The sequence below is a fragment of the Aspergillus caelatus genome (genome assembly GCF_009193585.1).
Source record: "Aspergillus caelatus strain CBS 763.97 unplaced genomic scaffold BDV27scaffold_11, whole genome shotgun sequence".
Classification (NCBI taxonomy): Eukaryota; Fungi; Ascomycota; class Eurotiomycetes; order Eurotiales; family Aspergillaceae; genus Aspergillus; species Aspergillus caelatus.
The window spans coordinates 89978-109995 of record NW_022475274.1 but is presented as its reverse complement, the minus strand read 5'-3'; the positions used below and the strand labels follow the sequence as shown (position 1 = coordinate 109995).

General features: G+C 47.2%; 5 protein-coding genes across 5 annotated transcripts; 4 read left to right on the top strand and 1 right to left on the bottom strand.

The window, feature by feature from the left end:
* Positions 1–72: 72 nt before the first annotated feature.
* On the bottom strand, positions 73–2128 carry BDV27DRAFT_120727 (DUF2434 domain-containing protein). Its single transcript, XM_032065186.1, has 2 exons — positions 1181–2128; positions 73–1113 (listed from the first exon to the last, which is right to left on the bottom strand). Exons 1-2 carry the CDS (start codon positions 1735–1737, stop codon positions 183–185), a joined length of 1488 nt encoding a protein of 495 aa, XP_031932575.1. The 5' UTR covers positions 1738–2128; the 3' UTR covers positions 73–182.
* Positions 2129–2306: 178 nt separating this feature from the next.
* Positions 2307–3208, top strand: BDV27DRAFT_120725 (uncharacterized protein). Its single transcript, XM_032065185.1, has one exon. It carries the CDS (start codon positions 2576–2578, stop codon positions 2792–2794), a length of 219 nt encoding a protein of 72 aa, XP_031932574.1. The 5' UTR covers positions 2307–2575; the 3' UTR covers positions 2795–3208.
* A 3866-nt stretch (positions 3209–7074) lies between these two features.
* Positions 7075–8038, top strand: BDV27DRAFT_120723 (uncharacterized protein). The gene is made up of 2 exons (XM_032065184.1): positions 7075–7948; positions 8011–8038. Exon 1 carries the CDS (start codon positions 7469–7471, stop codon positions 7631–7633), a length of 165 nt encoding a protein of 54 aa, XP_031932573.1. The 5' UTR covers positions 7075–7468; the 3' UTR covers positions 7634–7948; positions 8011–8038.
* A 1410-nt stretch (positions 8039–9448) lies between these two features.
* BDV27DRAFT_120722 (Zn(II)2Cys6 transcription factor) lies at positions 9449–12731 on the top strand. The gene is made up of 4 exons (XM_032065183.1): positions 9449–10031; positions 10073–10689; positions 10781–10869; positions 11006–12731. Exons 2-4 carry the CDS (start codon positions 10073–10075, stop codon positions 12202–12204), a joined length of 1905 nt encoding a protein of 634 aa, XP_031932572.1. The 5' UTR covers positions 9449–10031; the 3' UTR covers positions 12205–12731.
* A 1592-nt stretch (positions 12732–14323) lies between these two features.
* BDV27DRAFT_120718 (putative ABC efflux transporter) lies at positions 14324–18452 on the top strand. The gene is made up of 2 exons (XM_032065182.1): positions 14324–17645; positions 17716–18452. Exons 1-2 carry the CDS (start codon positions 14393–14395, stop codon positions 18345–18347), a joined length of 3885 nt encoding a protein of 1294 aa, XP_031932571.1. The 5' UTR covers positions 14324–14392; the 3' UTR covers positions 18348–18452.
* Positions 18453–20018: the final 1566 nt, after the last annotated feature.

Genomic DNA, 20018 nt, shown 5'->3' with positions numbered 1-20018 from the left:
ATACATCCGTTACATTTGGTACAATTGGTATTAGAACTAAATCTAAAAATAACTCAACGTTACACTCCCAACAAGTCCCCTGAAAACCCATTGACTAATTACCCAACCCCGTTTCCAGAAAGCAATTAAAACCTCTATAATAACACGCCCCATTATACCTGCATACAATGCAAACCCCCCTCTCATACATCCTTTCCCCTGGGGTCGGGCTGCGGAGATGCATCCCGCTCCGGTTGCACAACATACTCAATCTGATCCAGCGGCGACTCCGAACCATCATCCCCCATACTCGTTGCCTGCCGCGTCATAATGCGGGGTTCCTCCTTGTTCAGCTCTGAGATCCCCACGACTCTATCCCCGCTCTGCTCTTGCGGTTTGATGATCCCCATCTCGACATACCGGGCCATATCCTCCCTGTCCCGGTCTATCGGGGATCCCCGACCTGTAATCTCCCTCGCAAACGAACGCAGTCGTTGCTTCTTCCACCACGGTGGATTCCTCTGTCCGATACCCACGTCGCTAGCTAATCCGGATTCTAGTTCCCCGCGCTGCGCGATAAGTGCCTTGTCTTCGTTTAGCTCGCAGTAGCCGCAGATATTGAAGATGAGAATGATGAGTAGGGCGGGTGTATAGCCTAGGCCGTAGATCCAGCCGGACTGAACGTCGTATTTCAGTGGCGAGACGGTCCAATCGAAGGCTGAGGCGATGGCATAGCCGATTTTGATCCCAAGGATGGCGATGGCGAGGAGAAATTGGGAGGGTGCGGCGTTTAGGTAGAAGAGGAGTTGGCCGCCTGTGCTTGATGGGCGGGGCTTGTACCGGTAAATGCTGTGTTCGAGGCTGTAAGTTATCACCAGCATGCCGGCGAGGGCTACGAACCCTGCTGCGCGCCAGCGGGTGTCTGTTGCCACTGGGCGGGCGTTGATGGTTTGCTGTTCTTCGCTGCGTTGGAGCTCGATTGCGGACCAGCTGCGGGGAACGGTGAGGATGAAGTTTAGGAGGGCGAGGATGTAGAAGAGGATGGGGAGGAGGATTTCCTGCCATTTGCGTGTGCTGGTTTTGGTGAAGGCGTAGGGGTCGCGGTCGTGAATTTGGCGGGCCTGCCAGCTTGCCCTGTGTTTTTTTTTATCTTTGTTAGTTGGTTGATTACTTGGGCTGGGTGTGTTGAAGGGGAGTTTACCAGTGTCGGACGGCTTCCCAGACTGCGGCCATTAAGCCTGGTGTTAGGAGGGTGTAAAATACGCTTTGGAGGATTAAAGGTGCGCTTTGGAGGTAGTTTCTATCGACGTCGATGCTCATGAAGCAGCTGATGGCGCCGCAGACGGCGACGAATATGAGCCAGCACCATTTTAGTCGTCGGCTTACGATGTTCCAGCGGCGATCGTGCGGTAGGTAGCTGCGGCCATGCTTGCGGAGGTTGATGAGACTAAGGAAGATGGTGATGACGAACATCAGGGCATATGCTAGACCGAGGGACGCATGTTGGCCGATATCATTGATGGGCGCGTAGCACGATGTTCCGTTGATGAATGTGCCGTTCTCAGCGAACATGTGAGGTCTGAATCGCTGGAAGGCTAGGAAGCAGTTCGTGCCATTGGATAGTGTCCCGTTGGTGTAGAGCCTGTAGTTGTAGGTGTCTAGCGCGGTTCGATTGAAGTGAACTTCGTTGATGATCACATCGGTGCCGTTGTCACCTGGTTGGTAGGGGGCTAGCCCCCTTATGTACAACAGCGTCATAATGAATGAGTTGTACCTTTACAGCCCGTCAGTCGCTACAATTTCCTCTGTACGACAGCTCAATACCGCGTTCTCATCGCGGGCACCGTTGGCGGCAATTGCGCCTTGACAAGGATAGGACACATAGTAACAAGTTTCGAGCAGCATTATTGCAACCGCGGAAGACCCGGAGTCGGATAGAGGCTATGACGAGCGATGAGGTCGCACTCAGGGCACAATCTATGATGCGCAGAGTGGTTCTGCGTTCCAAGGAGGAGACCTAATCGGATCCGCGGTTCAGGATCGTATAAATTGACACATACCGTACCACAGGCCAGCCACAAGGAACCATAAATAAGCTCCGAAAGGGAACCATGTCTAACTTCTGTTCAGTGATTGCAGTTTGTAGAAATTTCTTACCTTGTTGGGAAGTGGTGAAGTCCATTCATGATCTACATGTGACGAGAGTGTCTTATCGATAAGATCAACGATAAGAGGAAATTCTCCTTATCACGATGCTTACGTAATGCCGGTAGAGTACTATCCCGATCGGGGATAAATCAACACTACAGGTCACAGGGAATCCCATTCTCTCCTCATGCACCACGGAGAAACTAGAGAATGCAACAGAAACACTCTCTAGAGAAACGCCTACCCCTGTCGAAATGATATCAGATGATAGGCAGACGACATATGAGACATCACATGGCCCCGAGCACACATCCCTTCTCCACCCCGCGCGAGGGAGCTGCACTTTACGACCCCAGCATGCATATCATTGCGACGTGTGGGAAGAGGACAAGCTGAGGATCATCGATTTGCAGGAGCACAGCCGGCTCGAAATGAGGCATTTCCTGGTATGCGGGTGATTGTCTGTCAACTGCCGGGTCCAGGGTCAGCCACCTTGTCTTTTTTCTTTTTTTTTTTTCTGGGTTACGGAGGTAAATGCACCCATTCCATACCCCAGACCAAGTTCATGCTCAGCATGATTCGGCCGTTTCACGATCCCACGCCGAATACGAACCTTAACTCAATTCAACTAGTGAGAATCATGATTGAAAAATGCATAGGTCACTAATTGTTTTCTTTTTCTTACTCCTTTTGTCCCTTGGCATTCGTCGCACCGCTCCTGTCTGTATGTGGCGTTGCCTCTGTTTGGATGGACAAGGGTTCTCTACCTATCTCTAGGGTGATGACTTGGATCGTATACAAATACATGCAAACAGGGAATTGGTATCCTCATGCAAGGGCAGGCGTTCTCTTTTTATTCATTGGAGGAAACTGGTCACCTTGAAGAAATACGGTTTGAGTAACGCTGCTTCGTATAGGACATTCGCCAGTGACACCCTTATTGCTTGCATGTGAATAAACTACAGTGGCTGCGTGTAAGAATTGGGGAGAGGGACTCTACACTCTGAGGTCGCAACTTGGGGATTTAATTGTCAGCTGTCAGCATCTATATACAAATGAAGCTAAGAGGGAAAGACAGAAAGACCCATGATATGACGTAGCTTGATCTATTTCCCGAGATATGAAATCTAGGGTCGAAGTGTAATGCACGGATGGTTGATAGAGAACATGTCTGCTCCTTGTTCCCACCACACTTGAAGCTCAAGTGATCCACCTACAACCCTGAGACATTATGCTTGAACATATCAAACCTTGTAAGAGTATACACCAATTGATACCTCATTCTGGGAACTGGCGATGACAAAAACTAAACCAGATAGTCAGGATGGTAGAGCAATACGAAGCAAGTTAACCCTGAAGCATGCTTCTCCCCTTGCGACAAGACCCTACCTTTGAAAAAGCAAAACAGATATACAATCAGAGAAGTAGTAAGCCTTCCACTGTTGACTAGAAATGTAAGCTATCCCCTTGATGAGCACACGCCAGTATACTTGATTTGGTCCATAACATAATAGCCTCAATGAAAACTCGATCCATAATCCGGACATTTTCAGGCACAGTCCACAATCTGATCTATCCAGTCAGAGGCAAGATATTACCAAGTAATTACATACTTCACCCTGCCATGCGGCATTTACCATTCAGGCCAAGCGTGGTCATGGTATACAGGAGGCATACCACCAGCATTTGGCCAGGATGTGGTATGATCCCAAAGAACCAAGGCAACGATGTACCGAGATCCTGTAGATTAAACAAGGCTATAGATCGATCTACTATACACGGAGTCGGCGGTTCACATACGAGAACCTTGCTCCAAGAAAGTATAGACCAGGTTATTCAAGTCTTGTAGCCCTGCCGCATCCTCATTACTTTCAAAACAATAGGTTATGCGTCCTGCAACATACCCACACTACTACTACTACTACCAAGCTCTATCGTGTGCCAAAAACCCCTGGCTCAAACCCGGTTTATTTTCTCAAATCACTCCCCCCCTGCCAAATGCCCTATGATGTCATGTATATTCAAAGCTGACCGTACCATTTTAGTAATTGAAACCTGGCATAATGCTTCTGACCCCAAAATAATGGCCTTATTGTGGATCCGTGAGAGATCCTCTCCCAAGTTGAACTGACTCCCACGGCAGACACTCGACATCCATTCGCGGGCGTGATATGAAACAGGCAGATCGGAATAGAAAAGCGATGATTGGCGATTAGGCTATGCTAGAATACGGGGGCGGCCACGAATCCCTAAGAACAAAAAAAAAAAAAAAATGAAAAGAATATAGGGATGCACAGTACTTTTACTAGAATACTTTTGGTGCCCAACAGCTTTTTGTCATTGTGCGTGTTTTGACACGCTTATTTCTGATGGATGGGGTTTTTAAGGCACCTTTAGGTAGGATTTTATACCGGTGTGGTTTGTTCCAGACCGATTTTTTATTTTTTCATTTTAACTATGAGTCATGTTCTGGGTATGTGCGACGACTTGCACTGGAGGGAAAAATGAAGTTGACGATCAAACGCCAATTAACGAACGGGGAGTAAGAAAGATGTTCTTGACAGACATGATCGTCCAGTGGGAAGATCGTAATCGACTATTTTGGGTTCTGTGAGGTCGGAGTATTCTTCCAGATATCCAGTGAAATTGGTCAATGGCAACGAAAGGTGGGTCTAGGTCGTGGCCTAAATTATTTTAGTCATTGATTATCGTCCGGACTGGAGAGCAGAGCCCTGTGGATTTATTTTGTGCTACTACCATTTTCGTTCTGTCCAAGTCGGAAGAGAGAGAGAGAGAGAGAGAGAGAGAGAGAGAGAGAAGGATTGCAGATGTGCTGGGGACTCGTTGGGCCTTTCCGTGCATTGAAGTTTAAATAAATCTTACCCCGCAGTCGAAAGAAATATTTGTCTGATCCATGGAAGAGGATATCTTATCCTTGTGGAGACTCTTTCCCATAATGTTCTACTATATCAGAGACATACTATAGTGAAGAAAACGAGACAACCTATACAGTATGAGCATAAAACATGTAGCTTGTTAGTTCAATTATGCTTCGCATAAGGAATGTCGGCTCTGTCCGAAGTTACCCTGAGCTACGATGTATGTTTCTTACCTATTTCTATTCAGTTTAAGCCCCAGTGGAGTCCACACCCAACCAACACTTGCTATGTATGTACAGTAGTATGTACATCCCACAAGCCCACGATTCATGCGTCTCCACATCACCCAGAAACAGAAACCCCAACCATCTTCCCTCCCCAAAGCCACCGCCAACCGCATCCACCGTCTTTCTTACCCAACCGGGATAGTTCCAAGCCTCACTTCCCATGCGGACGTGCACAGAAAGAAAGCGACCGAACACCTTAGAAAGAAACTAAATATGTGGTAAATTATGGGTAAAAAAAAAAAAAAAAAAAAAGGGATTTAAGGTCACTTAGACTTTCCCCCGTCAGTAAATCGCGCCATCAGGTCCGCTTTTGATAGGCTCGGCTTCGGCTCACTTGCCCCTGTGGTTTGTGACGGACACGAGGTCATGTGGTCTGATTCGTGTCCTCGGGCGGTTCGGTACGAGGCATTACTCAGGTACAGTACATACCCATATTGCCTGAATAGTAAATGCTCTACTCGGTCCTAGAAGACGTATACAACCAAACAGCAAGGAAAGCTACAAGCATGAACAGCTCACCAGGGCGTAGAAGGACGGGGAGAGACTACTACTCAGTGTAATACCACAAACACTTTATCAGCCACTCACCAGCAATAAATCTCGATAGCAACCGAGTTCACGCATAAGGTGATATTTAATCAGTATACTTCCTTCTTCGCGGAGGTAGATCCTCAGGTAGCCTCATCCTGAATCTTCCGTCGAAAATACGGGGTAAGTCAGGTAAGCCCCTGTCAACTCCGCATTTACGCAAGGGAGCACCGAATGACGAAGACCAACAGGAATGAAGTACTAGACGCGACAGAAAAAAGCTTGAGGGGCAAGGACGGATGTTGCTCATCTGCAATGAACAGACAGCAAAAGGGAAGTCTATTTCCCAGCCACAAGGACATAGCTCCGCGGGATGGGAGACCGGGGTTTTGGTTGCCTGCGCATGAATCTCATGAACAAGGATGGGAAACGAGATCACACACCCCTCTTTTACGGGAATACCCTTCCGTTGGCTCCACTGGATTCGTGTGTTCCCCAAATCGTGGTGGATGTAGGACTGGGACTCGATCCTTTCGGAGGCAAAAAATACTCCTATACAAAAAGAAGCGAGTCATGTCCATCCAGATGGCGGTAGTGATCTTGATAGTTCAACTAAGGTTCAGTTCGTTGCCTTTAGTCTGGATTGGACCTCTACTGCATACAGTAGTTGGGTATGGAGTGCATAAAGACACATTCTTTTTTTTTTTTTTTTCCCTTTCTCAGTGGGGCATGTTGTTTCACTAAAATTCTTTGATGCTTATTACATTGTCGCGGCCACCTGTGTCAGATTAAATATGTGCAGGTGAGCCGTTATTTCAAATGGTCGGGAAGATCAAAGGACGTAGTAGTGTATATAGAACCTATTGGTCTTCACGCCGTACCTTACCTACCTCAGAGCTCAATCCCTGTCCCATCTCAGAGCTTTAGGATAGTAACTATTCCTAATTATCCCTAATTCATTGTCAAAGATACTACGCCAGCTGCCGGCTTTCCGTGATAGGAAATCCGCAGTGCTCATCTGATGCGCCCCAAGAAAACTAGATACGGTCATTACCATACCGTACAGCGATTCCAGAGTCGCATGGTAACTGTTCAGTAGTTTAACATTCTGCCCTTCCCTTCCCAGACACCGATCGTCAAGCTTAATCTACTGAGATTCGAATAAACAAAGGGCTTTTTCTGATAGGCGGTGGGAAGAAGCCAAGGCGTAGAAATAGAAATAGAAAGAAAACAAAAGGGAGCACTAAACTTACGAGGACAGCCCTGAGCTACACCGTGCACGACCGCACTTCCCAGTTTGTCGCCTGGCAGATGGAGTGGATTCCCCATTCCCACCGGTTTCGCATCAGCGAAACGAGGTCCAAGCACTCGGAAATTCAATCACCCAATGACGATGAGGAGAGACAGTGGAATCGCGATGGAGCTAGGAGGGGAATAGAGGTCGAGTGATACTTCGTTGAGCGGGTTGATGACGACCACCATGGAGGAGGCAGCAGCTTCAACTACTGAACTGTGCCAACATCGACTCCCGCTGTCTGTATTTTTGAATGCAATAGGAATAGTCTGTCCAGGCAACAAAGATGAGCAGAGTAACTCCTAGGAATCACCTGATACGGCTCCTTGAGTTTGGCAAGTTAAAGTAAAAGGATGGTATCTCTTCTGCAGTGGTCGGATGTCCGTGCCTTGTGCACAGGAGATCTGGCCCACTTCCCCAGATTGTCCGAAGGAATGAAAGGTTTCATTTCATTTTTCATTTTTCCTCTTTTGTTACTTCTCCCCGGTCTCTGGCTTGAGTTGAACGAACCTATGTAATACAGAAGAGAAGAATCATCCACACCATCACACAAAACGTAAGACCAGAAGTGTGAGGTAAAAAGATCTGGCAAGGACGCGACTGGTCACAATGCTCCCAGACGCAGGGAGCTTCATTCCTCAAGAGGAAAGTGGCCTGCGGTGTCGCTGCCTGGGCTTCGGCCCATCTCCGCACTGGTGAGTGACGAGACTGTGCTGGTCAGTAGCGTGGGGTGTGGCGTCCACCTGAGCCGGAGAAGTGTCTATCCTGGCATGCAAGTAATGCATACATAAGACCGGACGGGGCAATCATCGTCGTAGGATGGGTTTTGTCCGGGTTAGTGGCATTTGTTAGTCGAGGCTTTTCAGTATCAAGTTAGCACTGACAATTTTAGGTAGCTTGGTACGTACCAGCGGACAGAGTGCAGGTGGTGGTGGTGGTGGTGGTGGTGGTGAGGTATGTATGTATCGTAACGATACGGACGGATGTCCCGGAAAACCCTATATCGATCATCCACTGTAACCACTAGGCTCTGATGTCTAGATGTATCCTATCCTCGTTATTTTCTTGAGATACGGTAGTACACAGCTCGACTGAGTTGTATTGAATTGAAGCAACTTCTCTTAGTGATTAAGGAAGTTTGGATGATTATGAAGGTCGTCTTGATTCTCTCATGGTCGACTTCCTAACCATTTAATCCACCGTCAAGTGAAAACCAGTCAACTCCACCAGAATCCCAATACGGACTGTCAAATATGTACGAGCCTCAACTTGTTACTGATTATGCACTTCAAAGGCATACCCCTGGAGTTCATCCATGCCAGTTCGGACTGGCTTGGAATTATGCGTCCATCAAGTGAGAGCAACTCACTTCCCAAGAGGGTAATCAGGATCATCCGCCGTCGTCACCAATGCGATTATTTAGGTTAAGTGGGAATTTCGAGCAGTTGGTTCAGTGGGCATAATTGCTTTTTTGGCTGTGTCCATTTCGATGGACTCTGATTTGCTTTGAACAGGATTTGATCCGACTTACTGAATATTCCGTTTTCCCAATCTGATTTTCAATCCTATTATGATTTTCTTTTAGGCTTTCTCTGCCTCGCTTGGACCAACAAATCAGTAGTGAAAATCCAACAAGCTTGGCATTTTTTCTCCCCGCATGGTCAGAGTTTAATGAAGTGCGTGGTAGGAAAATCGAAATAGGAGATAAATATTCATAATAGAAATAATAAAAAATACTTCTCGTAAGTAGTAGTAGAAAAGGGAAAAATACAGAAAACGGGATCATGGATGAATCAATCATTCTTAATTTTCAAGATTAATTTCCTATTCTCTCCAATAAGGCCGCAGAATTTCTACAACTTCCTACTTGGTAATTAGTGTGGAAGTTCAATTTTCTTTTCCCTAGCTCGATAATACCTATTAATACTTACTACTCAAGGACTCCAATTGATGATCAGAAAAGAAAGTTTGCCTAGTTTGGGTGCCCTGCCTATGAGGATCCACCAGCATGCTAACCACCAGAGCACAGAGGATTGACATACTCCATACTCTACGGAGTACATGTAATTCATCTGACCCTCTCATTCTTGCCTCCAGATCCAGTGCAACGGACTCCAAATTTTATTTAGAAACTAACTCGAAAAATAAAAATCAGGGTAAAAAATATTATTACTCCTCTTTATGTATCTACCTACCTATATATATATATTTTAATACCTAATTAATATTTATTTCATTCGGGATGTTTCGTAACTACGGACCTACAGACGTAGAGAGCTAGTTCACTACTAACTACTCTTATTAAAACCCCCATTCCCATTTCCCAATTTCCCCTCTTCTCTCCACTTGCTAAATAAAATCCCTCTTCAAGCCAACCAAACGAAACGAAACGAGCAAACAACCCCATTTACCACATCCTCCGATACATGCATATAATCCACTCCGACTACTACTCAAGAGTCCCCATACGAAGATCGACCCATCCCATCAACCATTCCCACTCTGATCCACTGCAGCCTATACTTTGACTACACCTGCGAAACTAACTAAACTTACCAGACCAACATTCTCGTTGACCACCACTAAATCACAGCCAAGTCTAGTTTACTCCCCGCTCAGGGACCTCATCATCAACACTTCCAGTCTTCCCACACCCCCCCTTCTTCTCTCTCCTGTGATTAATTAAAATCACCTCTTGAACCCAGTCACAGTCAGATTCTGTACTGGAATTTTTGTTGCTGCCCCTCTTCTCTTTTCCTCTTCCTTCATCCTGACTAACAACTTCAACCACTCGTGCTGACAACTCTCTCCATCACATCCTTTTATTTCCTGCACAACCCGTTTGAGAAAGGGGGAAAGGAAAAAAAAAAAAAAATTCAAATTAAAATAAATAAAAAAAGAAAAGAAAAAGAAAAACTTTTTTCAACACCTCGAATACCGAGGTGAATGTATGGTCAATGTTGTCTATGCAAAAAAGTTCTGCTTTTGTGTTTACTCCGACGGAACTTGACAGCAACCACCGTCATCAAAGCAACTCCACCCGCTCGGGCAGTTTTTCGGAAAACCCCGCTCTCGCCGACTGTCCGTTCATAGATGACTCTTCGGTCTCCCATCGTGCCAGTATTAGTACCGATGGCCTTTCTAATGAGTCTCTCGAATCCTGGGACGGCGACGGTCGGTCTGCTAGCTCACCTGTTCCGGAACTGGAGGTGAAGATCCACGACGTGTCGCAGACGCTCCACTCGACTTTCCCTCCCACAACCGCAACATTTACTTTCAACATGGTTACATCTCACGAGTCAGATGTCTCCATGGATGACGTGACTCCCAAAATCGAAGAGTTGGACGATACAGATGAGTTGCAGAGTATAAAACCTTTGGCGGTGGATCCGATGGCCAATGCGAACTCGGAGGTCACGGCTACTCCCGTCAATGTTCCACGGAAACGTGGGCGACCTCGCAAACATCCTCTCCCGATTCCTGGAGGTCAACTCAAAATCACCAAAGGTCGTTCCAAGACAGGCTGCATAACCTGTCGGAGGCGAAAGAAGAAATGCGACGAAACCAAGCCATCGTAAATTCCCTCCCTCCCCGGTCTTCTCACAAAGGGCCTCTAGATTGTGACGAGCGCGAAAATTGACTAACTGTTCTTTGCCCCCTCTCAGTTGTTTGAACTGTCAAAAGAATGCGGTTGTCTGTGAAGGATATCCTAAGAAGGAGGTATGGAAGAGTGGAAAACAGAAACTAGAAGACGGTGAGCTCTATTTTTACCCCCTCTTTCCACTTGTCCTGTATCTGGTCTCCTTGTTCTTCTATGGTTCTATATCAACCGCCAGAACATCCTCTTCGATCGACATCCATTCTAATCCCTTTTTTTACCCACATAGCAGCCCGGGCCCAGTCTATGGTCTCTCGCTCCCTTCCCTTTTTGATTGACGGAATTGAAGACGATACCGATCGACGCTTTTTGGACCACTTTGTCTACGGATTCAGTCGTGTTCTGACATTGATCAATGATGACTCGAACCCCTTTAAGGAGATCCTCCTTCCCATGGCTACCCAACACCGGGGCCTAATGCATTCGCTTATGTGCCTATCCGGTTCACACTTATCGGGACTTAAGCCAGAGCCGAAGTTTATAGCCCGCAAATACCACCATTTCCATTGCGCTATCCAAGATTTGCAGCACAACCTTCGTTTCAAAGCGTCATCAAAACCAAGCAATTCTGGAGAGGATCCCGACCTTCTAGTTGAGGATCCAATAATCGCGTCGACAATAGCGCTCAGTTTAAACACGATATGTGAAGGTGAAACTAAGGGGGAGTACCGGATGCATATGGATGCCGCAAAGCACCTTCTGAAAAACCAGAAACCGAGGAACGAGAAATTCCGGCAGTTCATTGTTGAGTTCTTTCAATACCACGATGTTTCCAACTCGGTCACCTCACTGGACCGACGGCCGGCCCATCTAAATGGCGACCTTCGACTACCCGACTTTGTGCCACACGCACAGGCGGGGATGTTTCTAGGGGTATTCGATGGGCTCTTTAATTACATCTCCGAAGTGACCAGATTACGAGACAAAATCAGGCAGCGACACAATGAAGGATATGAGCCAGCGGTTGACTACCAGATCCTAAGTGAGGCCGTCTCCATTGACTCTGCTATCCGGCTTTGGGAAACGTCATATCCGCCCAACACTGCAAACTGGTCTCTGGCACAGCTTTATCGACAGTCAACCTGGGTGTACCTTTATCGTACTATTCGCCCTTCGCAACCAGGTGATAAGATAGGTCAAGTGGTGGATGATGGCCTGACATACTTGGATCAGCTTCCAGAGGACGCTGGCGCTTATAGCATTGTCCTGATGCCTTTGTTCCTCCTCGGATGCTCTGCGTTCTTGGAGCACCAGCGGGAGCGAATCCAGAAAGGATTCGAAACCCTTAAATCCTACTCTAACCTTCGCAACATCGAACCTGCATTCAAAGTCGTAGAAAAGGTGTGGGAAGTCATGGACTCCAACATTGAGGAAAGTTGGGATTGGGAGAAAATCATCAAAGATATGGATATGGATTTTCTCATTACCTGAGTCAACCTTCGCAATTCTCATCTGCATTACTGCATATTGACAGCGTATATCGTCTATCTGAATCGACAGTTTTGGAACGGTATCTCCGTTTCTTCGTTTTGCACTGCTCACTATCCATCGAGGAAGTGAGCACACGGCGTTATGTGACCCATGCATGCATTTTCTTTTGGTGTTATTTTTCTTGCTTCTTTTGGCGATAGGGATGGTCGGGGGGATGGGGACCCGGTGTCAAAAAATCAGGATGGGAGCACGAATCCGTGTTTCTCTACGGCTACGGGATAGGGGAATGGCGTCAGTGCATGATTAATGGCACACACAGACATGGACTACAGTATATTGTGTCTCAGATCTTTATTGGTGGGGTGTCTAAGGGCGATTGCCGGATGACTTTCAGCTTCTATTTTTGCCTGTATTCTATATATCCAGTTGTGTCGATGAGCTCTTTGTGGTTTGAGTGACTTTTATGATCTCTTCCTTTCTTTGTATAATGATCGTTGCTATGAGTGAATATTTCTATTCAATATTTGATATCAAGCGTCAACTGTATCCGTACTTTAGCCTATCAGTGAGTAATGATTATTATATTCGTACAGATATCTTGCTTAAGAGACAAAGTCTTGGAAAAGTCTGCGAATTGGAAGATTACTGAACAGAACTCATAGTGTTTCAAACTTCCGCTATTGTCACCAGGGATCATATATTTCAAATTGTTTCTTTACGGGGCTGTGTCTGTGTATAGCTATATGTCTGGGAAGAGCTATGGAAGTGATTGGCTTTCTCCTTTAGCTTCTATTTCAACTCTATTTTCATGTAGAAATCCAAATATCTACGGTCTACATCCAGGATTATTGTAACTCGTTCTCAACACACAATAACTACTCTCTTTTGCCAAGCGTCAAGCCCTTCTCTTTACATGGGATTCTTTTGCACCTTATCACTTTGGTGTAGTACACATGATCTCCATTCAACAAGAAACATGATGTTGTTATCAGACTGAGACCGTCACTCAAAACCCATCTATACTGCTTGTGGACAAACTATCGCGTCCAACGTAAGCCTTTCTCAACTGTGACATCTGTGCAGAAAGGGGACTGTCAGGGGTAATCTCATGTCGGTGCTTCTACAGTCTATACAATAGTATAGCGCTCCATTCAAAAACTTATATTGTCTGGGGCTGATATGGATTGTCCGAGTCAGATGCAACCGGTCTCTTTCTCCTTCGCGTGATCGTTATCAGCGAACAGATTATTATACTGATAGTCAGGATCGTCCGTTTCGACTGTGGGGTGTCGATTTGGGTTCGGGTTCGCCGGTCCTGGTGTGGCTGAATATAAGGGCTCGTCAGCTGGTGCCATCCTATGTTGTAGATTTGTTTCTTTGCTCCCGGTTTGAAAGAACATAGTACTACCAGTTTATCGCGTCCAACATAAAAATGATGTTCCAAATCTATCAAGGAGGAAGTTAGAAAGAGGTATGTGTACGAGTCAAACATTATACTAGAAAGATGTCAAACTATACAAATAATGTAGGAAGGTGCCGTGACTGCCACACAAACTATGCCAATGATACTTGAATGGACTTAGGATGTACTCATCCCAGATGTTGTGACATTACACTAGCCCAAAGAATTGATGGTCACATCATGGTATAGTTCGTGTCCCTTTATGCCATTACACCAGAGGGCACATGATTAGGATGATGCCTCTGTAAAAACACTAGGTAAATTCCATATGATTCTTCTGTTCATACAAAAGTTAAGGATGCATCAATAGCTTCTACCTCCATACCTATACACACATATTACCCCGCACAGCTGGCTTATCGGAAAAGAAAGAACCTTGAAAGGTTCTCCACCGGCCTTATAGCAAACAAGTCCTATCAATACCGAAGTGAACCAGGGCTGAACATCATCCTAGGTAATACTTCCAACTAGTCTCTTTGGGGTTTATGCTCCTTTAGCGCTGATACGATTAACCAACGACGATGGCCAGCTCCCCAGACCGTTGGTCTTGGCCCCGCCCGCCCGGTTACAGTAGGACTTCTAGCTTGATTACCTCTTATAATTCTCTAAGGGCCTGGCCCCCTTTTCCCTTTTATCTTCCTATTTTTATTTTTTGTTGGACACCCAAAGGGTTTGTATACCTGACAACGGTGGGGTTGGTCTGATGTGTATGGACGAATTGTTATTATGACTGCCGACGACATTTGCCCCCTGGATGACCCAAAACATGGCATCAATGTTGAAAGTTTACAAGACCTATCGGCCACTTTCAACTTATCCTTTCGCGAAGTCCAGCCCGTTGACATACACGTGAAGGATCTTTCTCTGGAAGTTGATACCTCCCCGCCGATATGGGAAACTGCCCCGTCTCAGGTATGGCGCCGTCTACGTGGAAAGACGACGACCGATGCGCGTAAAACGGTTCTGGATGGGATTGATGCTTACATGCCGAGTGGCAGTTTGACGGCGATTATTGGTAGTAGCGGATCTGGAAAGACATCACTACTCAATCTTATGGCAGGCAGGATGGGCATGAGCAAGGCCACAGTCGCAGGGACCACGACCTTCAATGGCGAGGCCAACATTGAGAGCGTTCGCAGTGCCTACGTTATGCAGGAAGATGTTCTTATTCCTACACTGACGGTCCGAGAGACGCTGCGGTACTCGGCCGACCTAAGGCTTCCGCCGCCCACTACGCAGGAGGAGCGCCATCAAATTGTGGAACAGGTTATTATGGAGTTAGGCTTGAAAGAATGCGCCGATACGCGGATTGGCACTAATATCCACAAGGGCTGCAGTGGGGGTGAGAAGAGACGCACGAGCATTGGGGTACAGATGTTGGCAAACCCATCGGTACTCTTCTGCGATGAACCGACTACTGGCCTTGACGCGACAAGTGCCTTTCAGATTGTCCGGACGTTGAAACGGCTCGCCCAAAAAGGGAGAACAGTCATCGTTTCAATCCACGCCCCCCGCTCGGAGATTTGGAGTCTGTTTGATAATGTCGTTCTCCTAGCGCGGGGGTCGGTCCTCTATAGTGGACCGTCAAGCAGGTCTTTGACCTACTTCGAAAGTCATGGCCACGTGCTTCCCCCTTTCGTCAATCCAGCGGAGTTTCTCATCGACCTTGCAGCTATTGACAACCGCACAGAGGAATTGGAAGCAACGTCCCTCGCGAGAGTTGAATCTCTCAAATCCTCCTGGAAAACTGAAATGAAGACCGACAAAGAAGTGTTGAAACCCCGGAACGATGATGAGAAGTATAAGGGGTCAACTACGCAGGCACAAGACATACCGATAGCGAGAGCTGTATCATTCAATCGGCAGTTCCGTGTCCTCACCTCCCGTACATTTAAGACAACAATTCGTGATCCCATGGGTCTCGCGGGTAGTCTCCTTGAGGCTGTCGGCATGGGTGTCATTAGCGGTTGGATCTTCTTGCAGTTGGATGAGAGCCAGGCAGGGATTCGCTCCCGACAAGGAAGCCTTTATACCTCAAGCAGTCTGAATGGATATCTCATTCTCCTTTATGAGACATACCGACTAACAATCGACATACGGCAGTTCGACAGGGAGAGAACGGAAGGCGTCGTGGGGGTTCCGGCTTTCTTATTGAGTAGACGAGCAGCGAGACTACCTTTGGAAGATCTACCTGTTCCGATTATCTTCGCTATCATTTTCTATTTCATGGTGGGGTACCGCCTGAGTGTGGGCCAGTTCTTTATTTTTCTGGCCGTCACGATCCTCACTCATTACATTGCCATAACTTTTGCAGCTGTCTCCATCGGCATCGCCAGGAGCTTCCCCGGGGCTAGTCTTGTAGGAAACCTCTCGTTTACAGTGCAATCGTTCGCGTGCGGCTACTTCGTGCAGTCGAATCAGATTCCGGTCTATGTGCGTTGGATAAAGTGGGCGGCGTATACCTTCTATATCTTTGGCGCGCTATGTGCCAATGAGTTTATTGGCCCTAACGGGCCGCCCGAAGGCCAGTTCTACGATTGTCCCTACTCCGACGATCCCAATGACCCTGCGTGCACGCAATACACGGGCCGGTATATCATGGAGAGCCTGGGATTCCCTCCTAATTGGATATGGCGGCCGATTGTAGTATTAGTGGCGTTTGTTGTTGGCCACTACCTCCTGGCTGGGATTCTTCTACAGTACAACCACTTTGCAATGGATATAGCACAAGCACGGAAGACCGATAAAGATGTGAGTACTGGGGCGGAGAAAATGGCCGTCCGACCAGCGGAGGAAGCGCGCAAAGTAGTCATCTCACTAGACAAATATGCTCTTGACATACGAAAACGGGGCCTTTTCGGGCGAGGATCTCGAACATTGCCCATCCTCAAGCCCATCACCGCAGAGTTCCGGCCAGGTAATCTGAATGTGATTATGGGCCCCTCGGGCAGCGGGAAGACGTCGCTCCTCAATTCTGTTGCGCGACGACTACATGGTTCCTTGAGCACACAGTACCGGGTCCATGGCAATATGCTATACAATGGGGCTGTTCCCTCCGAAAGCGTCATCCGGTCTGTCACGTCGTTCGTGACCCAAGATGACGACGCATTGATGCCGTCACTAACAGTGCGCGAGAGTCTTCGCTTCGCGGCGGGACTACGATTGCCCCTCTGGATGTCACGAGAGGAGAAGAACCGCCGGGCAGAAGAGGTTCTGCTCAAGATGGGGTTGAAAGAGTGTGCCGACAATCTGATTGGGAGCGAACTCATCAAAGGAATCAGCGGCGGAGAGAAAAGGCGCGTCACGATCGCCATTCAGATCCTGACCGATCCGAAAGTGTTACTGCTCGACGAGCCCACTTCAGGCCTGGATGCTTTTACGGCCATGTCCATCATTGAGGTTCTCAAAGGACTCGCCGAAGAGGGGCGCACTCTGGTCATGACTATCCACCAGGCCCGGTCGGATTTGTTCCAACATTTCTCCAGTGTCCTGCTTCTTGCGCGAGGGGGTTATCCGGTGTATGCGGGCGACGGCTCAACGATGCTGTCGCACTTTGGGGCACTGGGATACCACTGTCCGCAGACAACTAACCCAGCCGACTTCGTGCTAGACCTGATTACGGTGGACCTACAACAAGTAGACCGAGAAGCGGTGACCCGCGAAAGGGTCCAGAAGCTCATTCTCAGCTGGGATCACAAGACTTTCGATCTTGGACGGCGAACATCTCATATCGCTACACCCGCCGAACTGGGCAGCCTGAAGCGACAGATGCTCCCATTTCGGATCACGTACCCCTTGGTGCTGCACCGGTCAGCGATCAATTTCTGGCGACAGCCACCGCTCGTCATGGCACGGTCAATGCAGGTAGTGGGGATTGGAATTATCATGGCCCTGTTCTTTGCGCCCTTAAAGAACGATTACGCCGCGGTGCAATCACGGATGGGCTTCATCCAGGAGTTTGGCGCCTTGTATTTTGTGGGTGCGTTGGGACCCCCTTACCTACTCCTTTAGTTAAACTTGCATGTATAGACTAACAAAAAACCGGGCAGGAATGCTTCAAAACATCGCCATCTACCCCAACGAACGCGATGTGTTCTACCGCGAGGAGGCCGACCATTGTTACTCGGCTGAGACATTTATCCTGCAGTACACCACGCTGGAGGTGCCCTTCGAGGTGGTGTCGTCCCTCATCTTCGGCGTCCTGTCGGCATACGCGGATAACCTCGGGCGCAGTGCCACGATGTTCCTTATTAGTGCGTACAACTGTTTCTGCATCGTCAGCTGCGGTGAGTCGCTGGGCATCATGTTCTGCACGCTCTTCTCGCACGTTGGGTTCGCCGTCAATGTGACGTCAATCTTGCTCTCCATCGCGAACATCTTAGGCGGTGTTATGAGCTTGAACGTCAACAAGGTTCTCCAGGCGCTTAACCACCTCTCGCCCGTCAAATATGCCGTCGCCAACCTGGCACCCTATGCTATGCGGGACCAGGAGTTTGTGTGTACGGCGGCCCAGCGATTAGCGGATGGAAGCTGCCCCATCCAGAACGGACAGCAGGTGCTCCAACTCTACAACCTCGACAAGAACGGGGCGATTAATGTGATGGCCTTGGGTGTTTGCACGATAATTTATCGGGTGGTTGCTTACGGGCTGGTGAAGGTGATGCGGTGGGAAAGGAAATAATAGCAACATAGGTACTTAGTAGATATGATATCATCCGTCCAATAAAAATGAATCCGCGGAAGTAGTCGGTCGACATCCGAGCGATGGATCTCAGTATGTGTAGGGGCGAATGAGAAGACAATGAGATACGGCATTTGCTCGGACTTCTGTCTGTCGAGGGAGAAGTAAAAAAGAGAGAGAGAACACTGCCTCTTCTTGCCACCGAGCCATTTTCTTCGTCATGGACGACGGTCTAGACTCTGCCGTGTCTGTGCGAGGCCACAAGGCAGCACAAGAACAAAGCAACAACATCATCAAGTAAAAGCAACAAAATTACAAAACTCACGATCAAAGAAAATAAAGATTATGTTCAATCCCACGGTCAAAAAGAGAAAAAGAGTTCCTGAACCCCTCCTCCTCAAACAACACCTGAAACACACATCCGACGTTTTCCATTGGAAACCTCACCACAAATCTTGAAAAAGCAGCGGGAGAAAAAAGCCCCAAAACCCAATGAACGAAACGAACACCAATCACAGAACAATTCCCCTAAGCCCCCATTTCCAATCGTCCAATCAAACCATGCCAACTGCTTTCACATCCAGTTGTACTTCTGCTCCACTCGTTTAACCAATTAAATCATACTTAAAAAAGTGGTACCTTACATAAGCTCTGCGGATTTGAATCGACACCAGATTCCTAAAATGCTAATTGGCCGACATTCAACCGCCTTGAATCTGAGATTCAGTTCAACAGTTTTTCTTGTCTACCTAAGGGTCCAGTGGATCCTCGATCCACTGTGGCTGTTTTCTTTCTTGTACTCCGTACAGTAAAATTCCCTCACATTCAATGTCTTAGTCTTAAGTTTTCCTGGGATTTCCTTGGATTTCCAAGGAATGTGATTGGATCCTCGCCTTGCTGGCTGAGAAAGAGAGATTGTGTTGAGAACGACGTAAGGCGAAAAAAAAAAAAAAAAAAAAAAAAGGACCCCTAGTCCATTACAATGGATCTAACTTCCCGGTTCCCCGGTACACGAGTTCAGTACTCCGTAGGATTGGCAACGGCTTCCCCCATGTGATTCGAAACACAGTAAGTTAGTTGTTGTGTTGTTTCTGCATCTTGGGTAGACAATGAGAAATTGAACGAGTAATTGAGGGAGTCGTGTCCGGTGGCCGAGATTTCCCGGCGGGAGGAAAAATCCTGCGTGTTGATGATTGAGTCTGTGAGTCATGGATTGTTGGGCTGCTGCTTTTTACTAGTTAGTTAGCAAGGAACTTACGTGGCGTGCTTTGATTTTTCTGTTGGTTTGGAATCGAAGGGTCATTGATCGATTATTTGTATCTATTAATCATCAATTGATTATCATTCTTACTTATTCAGACGCATCAATTAATCATCACCTTTATTAAAAAAAGAATAAAATAAAAGACTACAAGGAACTTTACTTGAAAAAAACCAGAAATATAAGCAAAATTTTTTTTATAATCTAGAAAAGTCTATTCTATAGCAACGTAATTCTGACATCCACGTGAAATTCGTGATCGTGATATCTAATCACTCCTGTATCTTAGATACATGAAGTCATGAATAAAGAGAGAGAGAGAGAAAAAAAAAAAAAGCAAAAGCAAGCCAAAAGAGAGTGAACACTCATCCAGGAGTCAGCTCTGTCATGGTGGTATCACAATCTTGCAT

What these genes read in the sequence shown, in the direction of transcription:
- BDV27DRAFT_120727 (XM_032065186.1), bottom strand. Translation starts at nt 1,737, where the DNA reads ATGACGCTGTTGTACATAAGGGGGCTAGCCCCCTACCAACCAGGTGAC. An exon ending in TGGGAAGCCGTCCGACACTG is followed by an intron (nt 1,114 to 1,180) that starts GTAAACTCCCCT and finishes AAAAAAACACAG; the next exon opens with GGCAAGCTGGCAGGCCCGCC.
- BDV27DRAFT_120725 (XM_032065185.1), top strand. Translation starts at nt 2,576, where the DNA reads ATGCGGGTGATTGTCTGTCAACTGCCGGGTCCAGGGTCAGCCACCTTG.
- BDV27DRAFT_120723 (XM_032065184.1), top strand. Translation starts at nt 7,469, where the DNA reads ATGGTATCTCTTCTGCAGTGGTCGGATGTCCGTGCCTTGTGCACAGGA.
- BDV27DRAFT_120722 (XM_032065183.1), top strand. Translation starts at nt 10,073, where the DNA reads ATGTTGTCTATGCAAAAAAGTTCTGCTTTTGTGTTTACTCCGACGGAA. An exon ending in TGCGACGAAACCAAGCCATC is followed by an intron (nt 10,690 to 10,780) that starts GTAAATTCCCTC and finishes GCCCCCTCTCAG; the next exon opens with TTGTTTGAACTGTCAAAAGA. An exon ending in AAAACAGAAACTAGAAGACG is followed by an intron (nt 10,870 to 11,005) that starts GTGAGCTCTATT and finishes CCCACATAGCAG; the next exon opens with CCCGGGCCCAGTCTATGGTC.
- BDV27DRAFT_120718 (XM_032065182.1), top strand. Translation starts at nt 14,393, where the DNA reads ATGACTGCCGACGACATTTGCCCCCTGGATGACCCAAAACATGGCATC. An exon ending in TGGCGCCTTGTATTTTGTGG is followed by an intron (nt 17,646 to 17,715) that starts GTGCGTTGGGAC and finishes AAAACCGGGCAG; the next exon opens with GAATGCTTCAAAACATCGCC.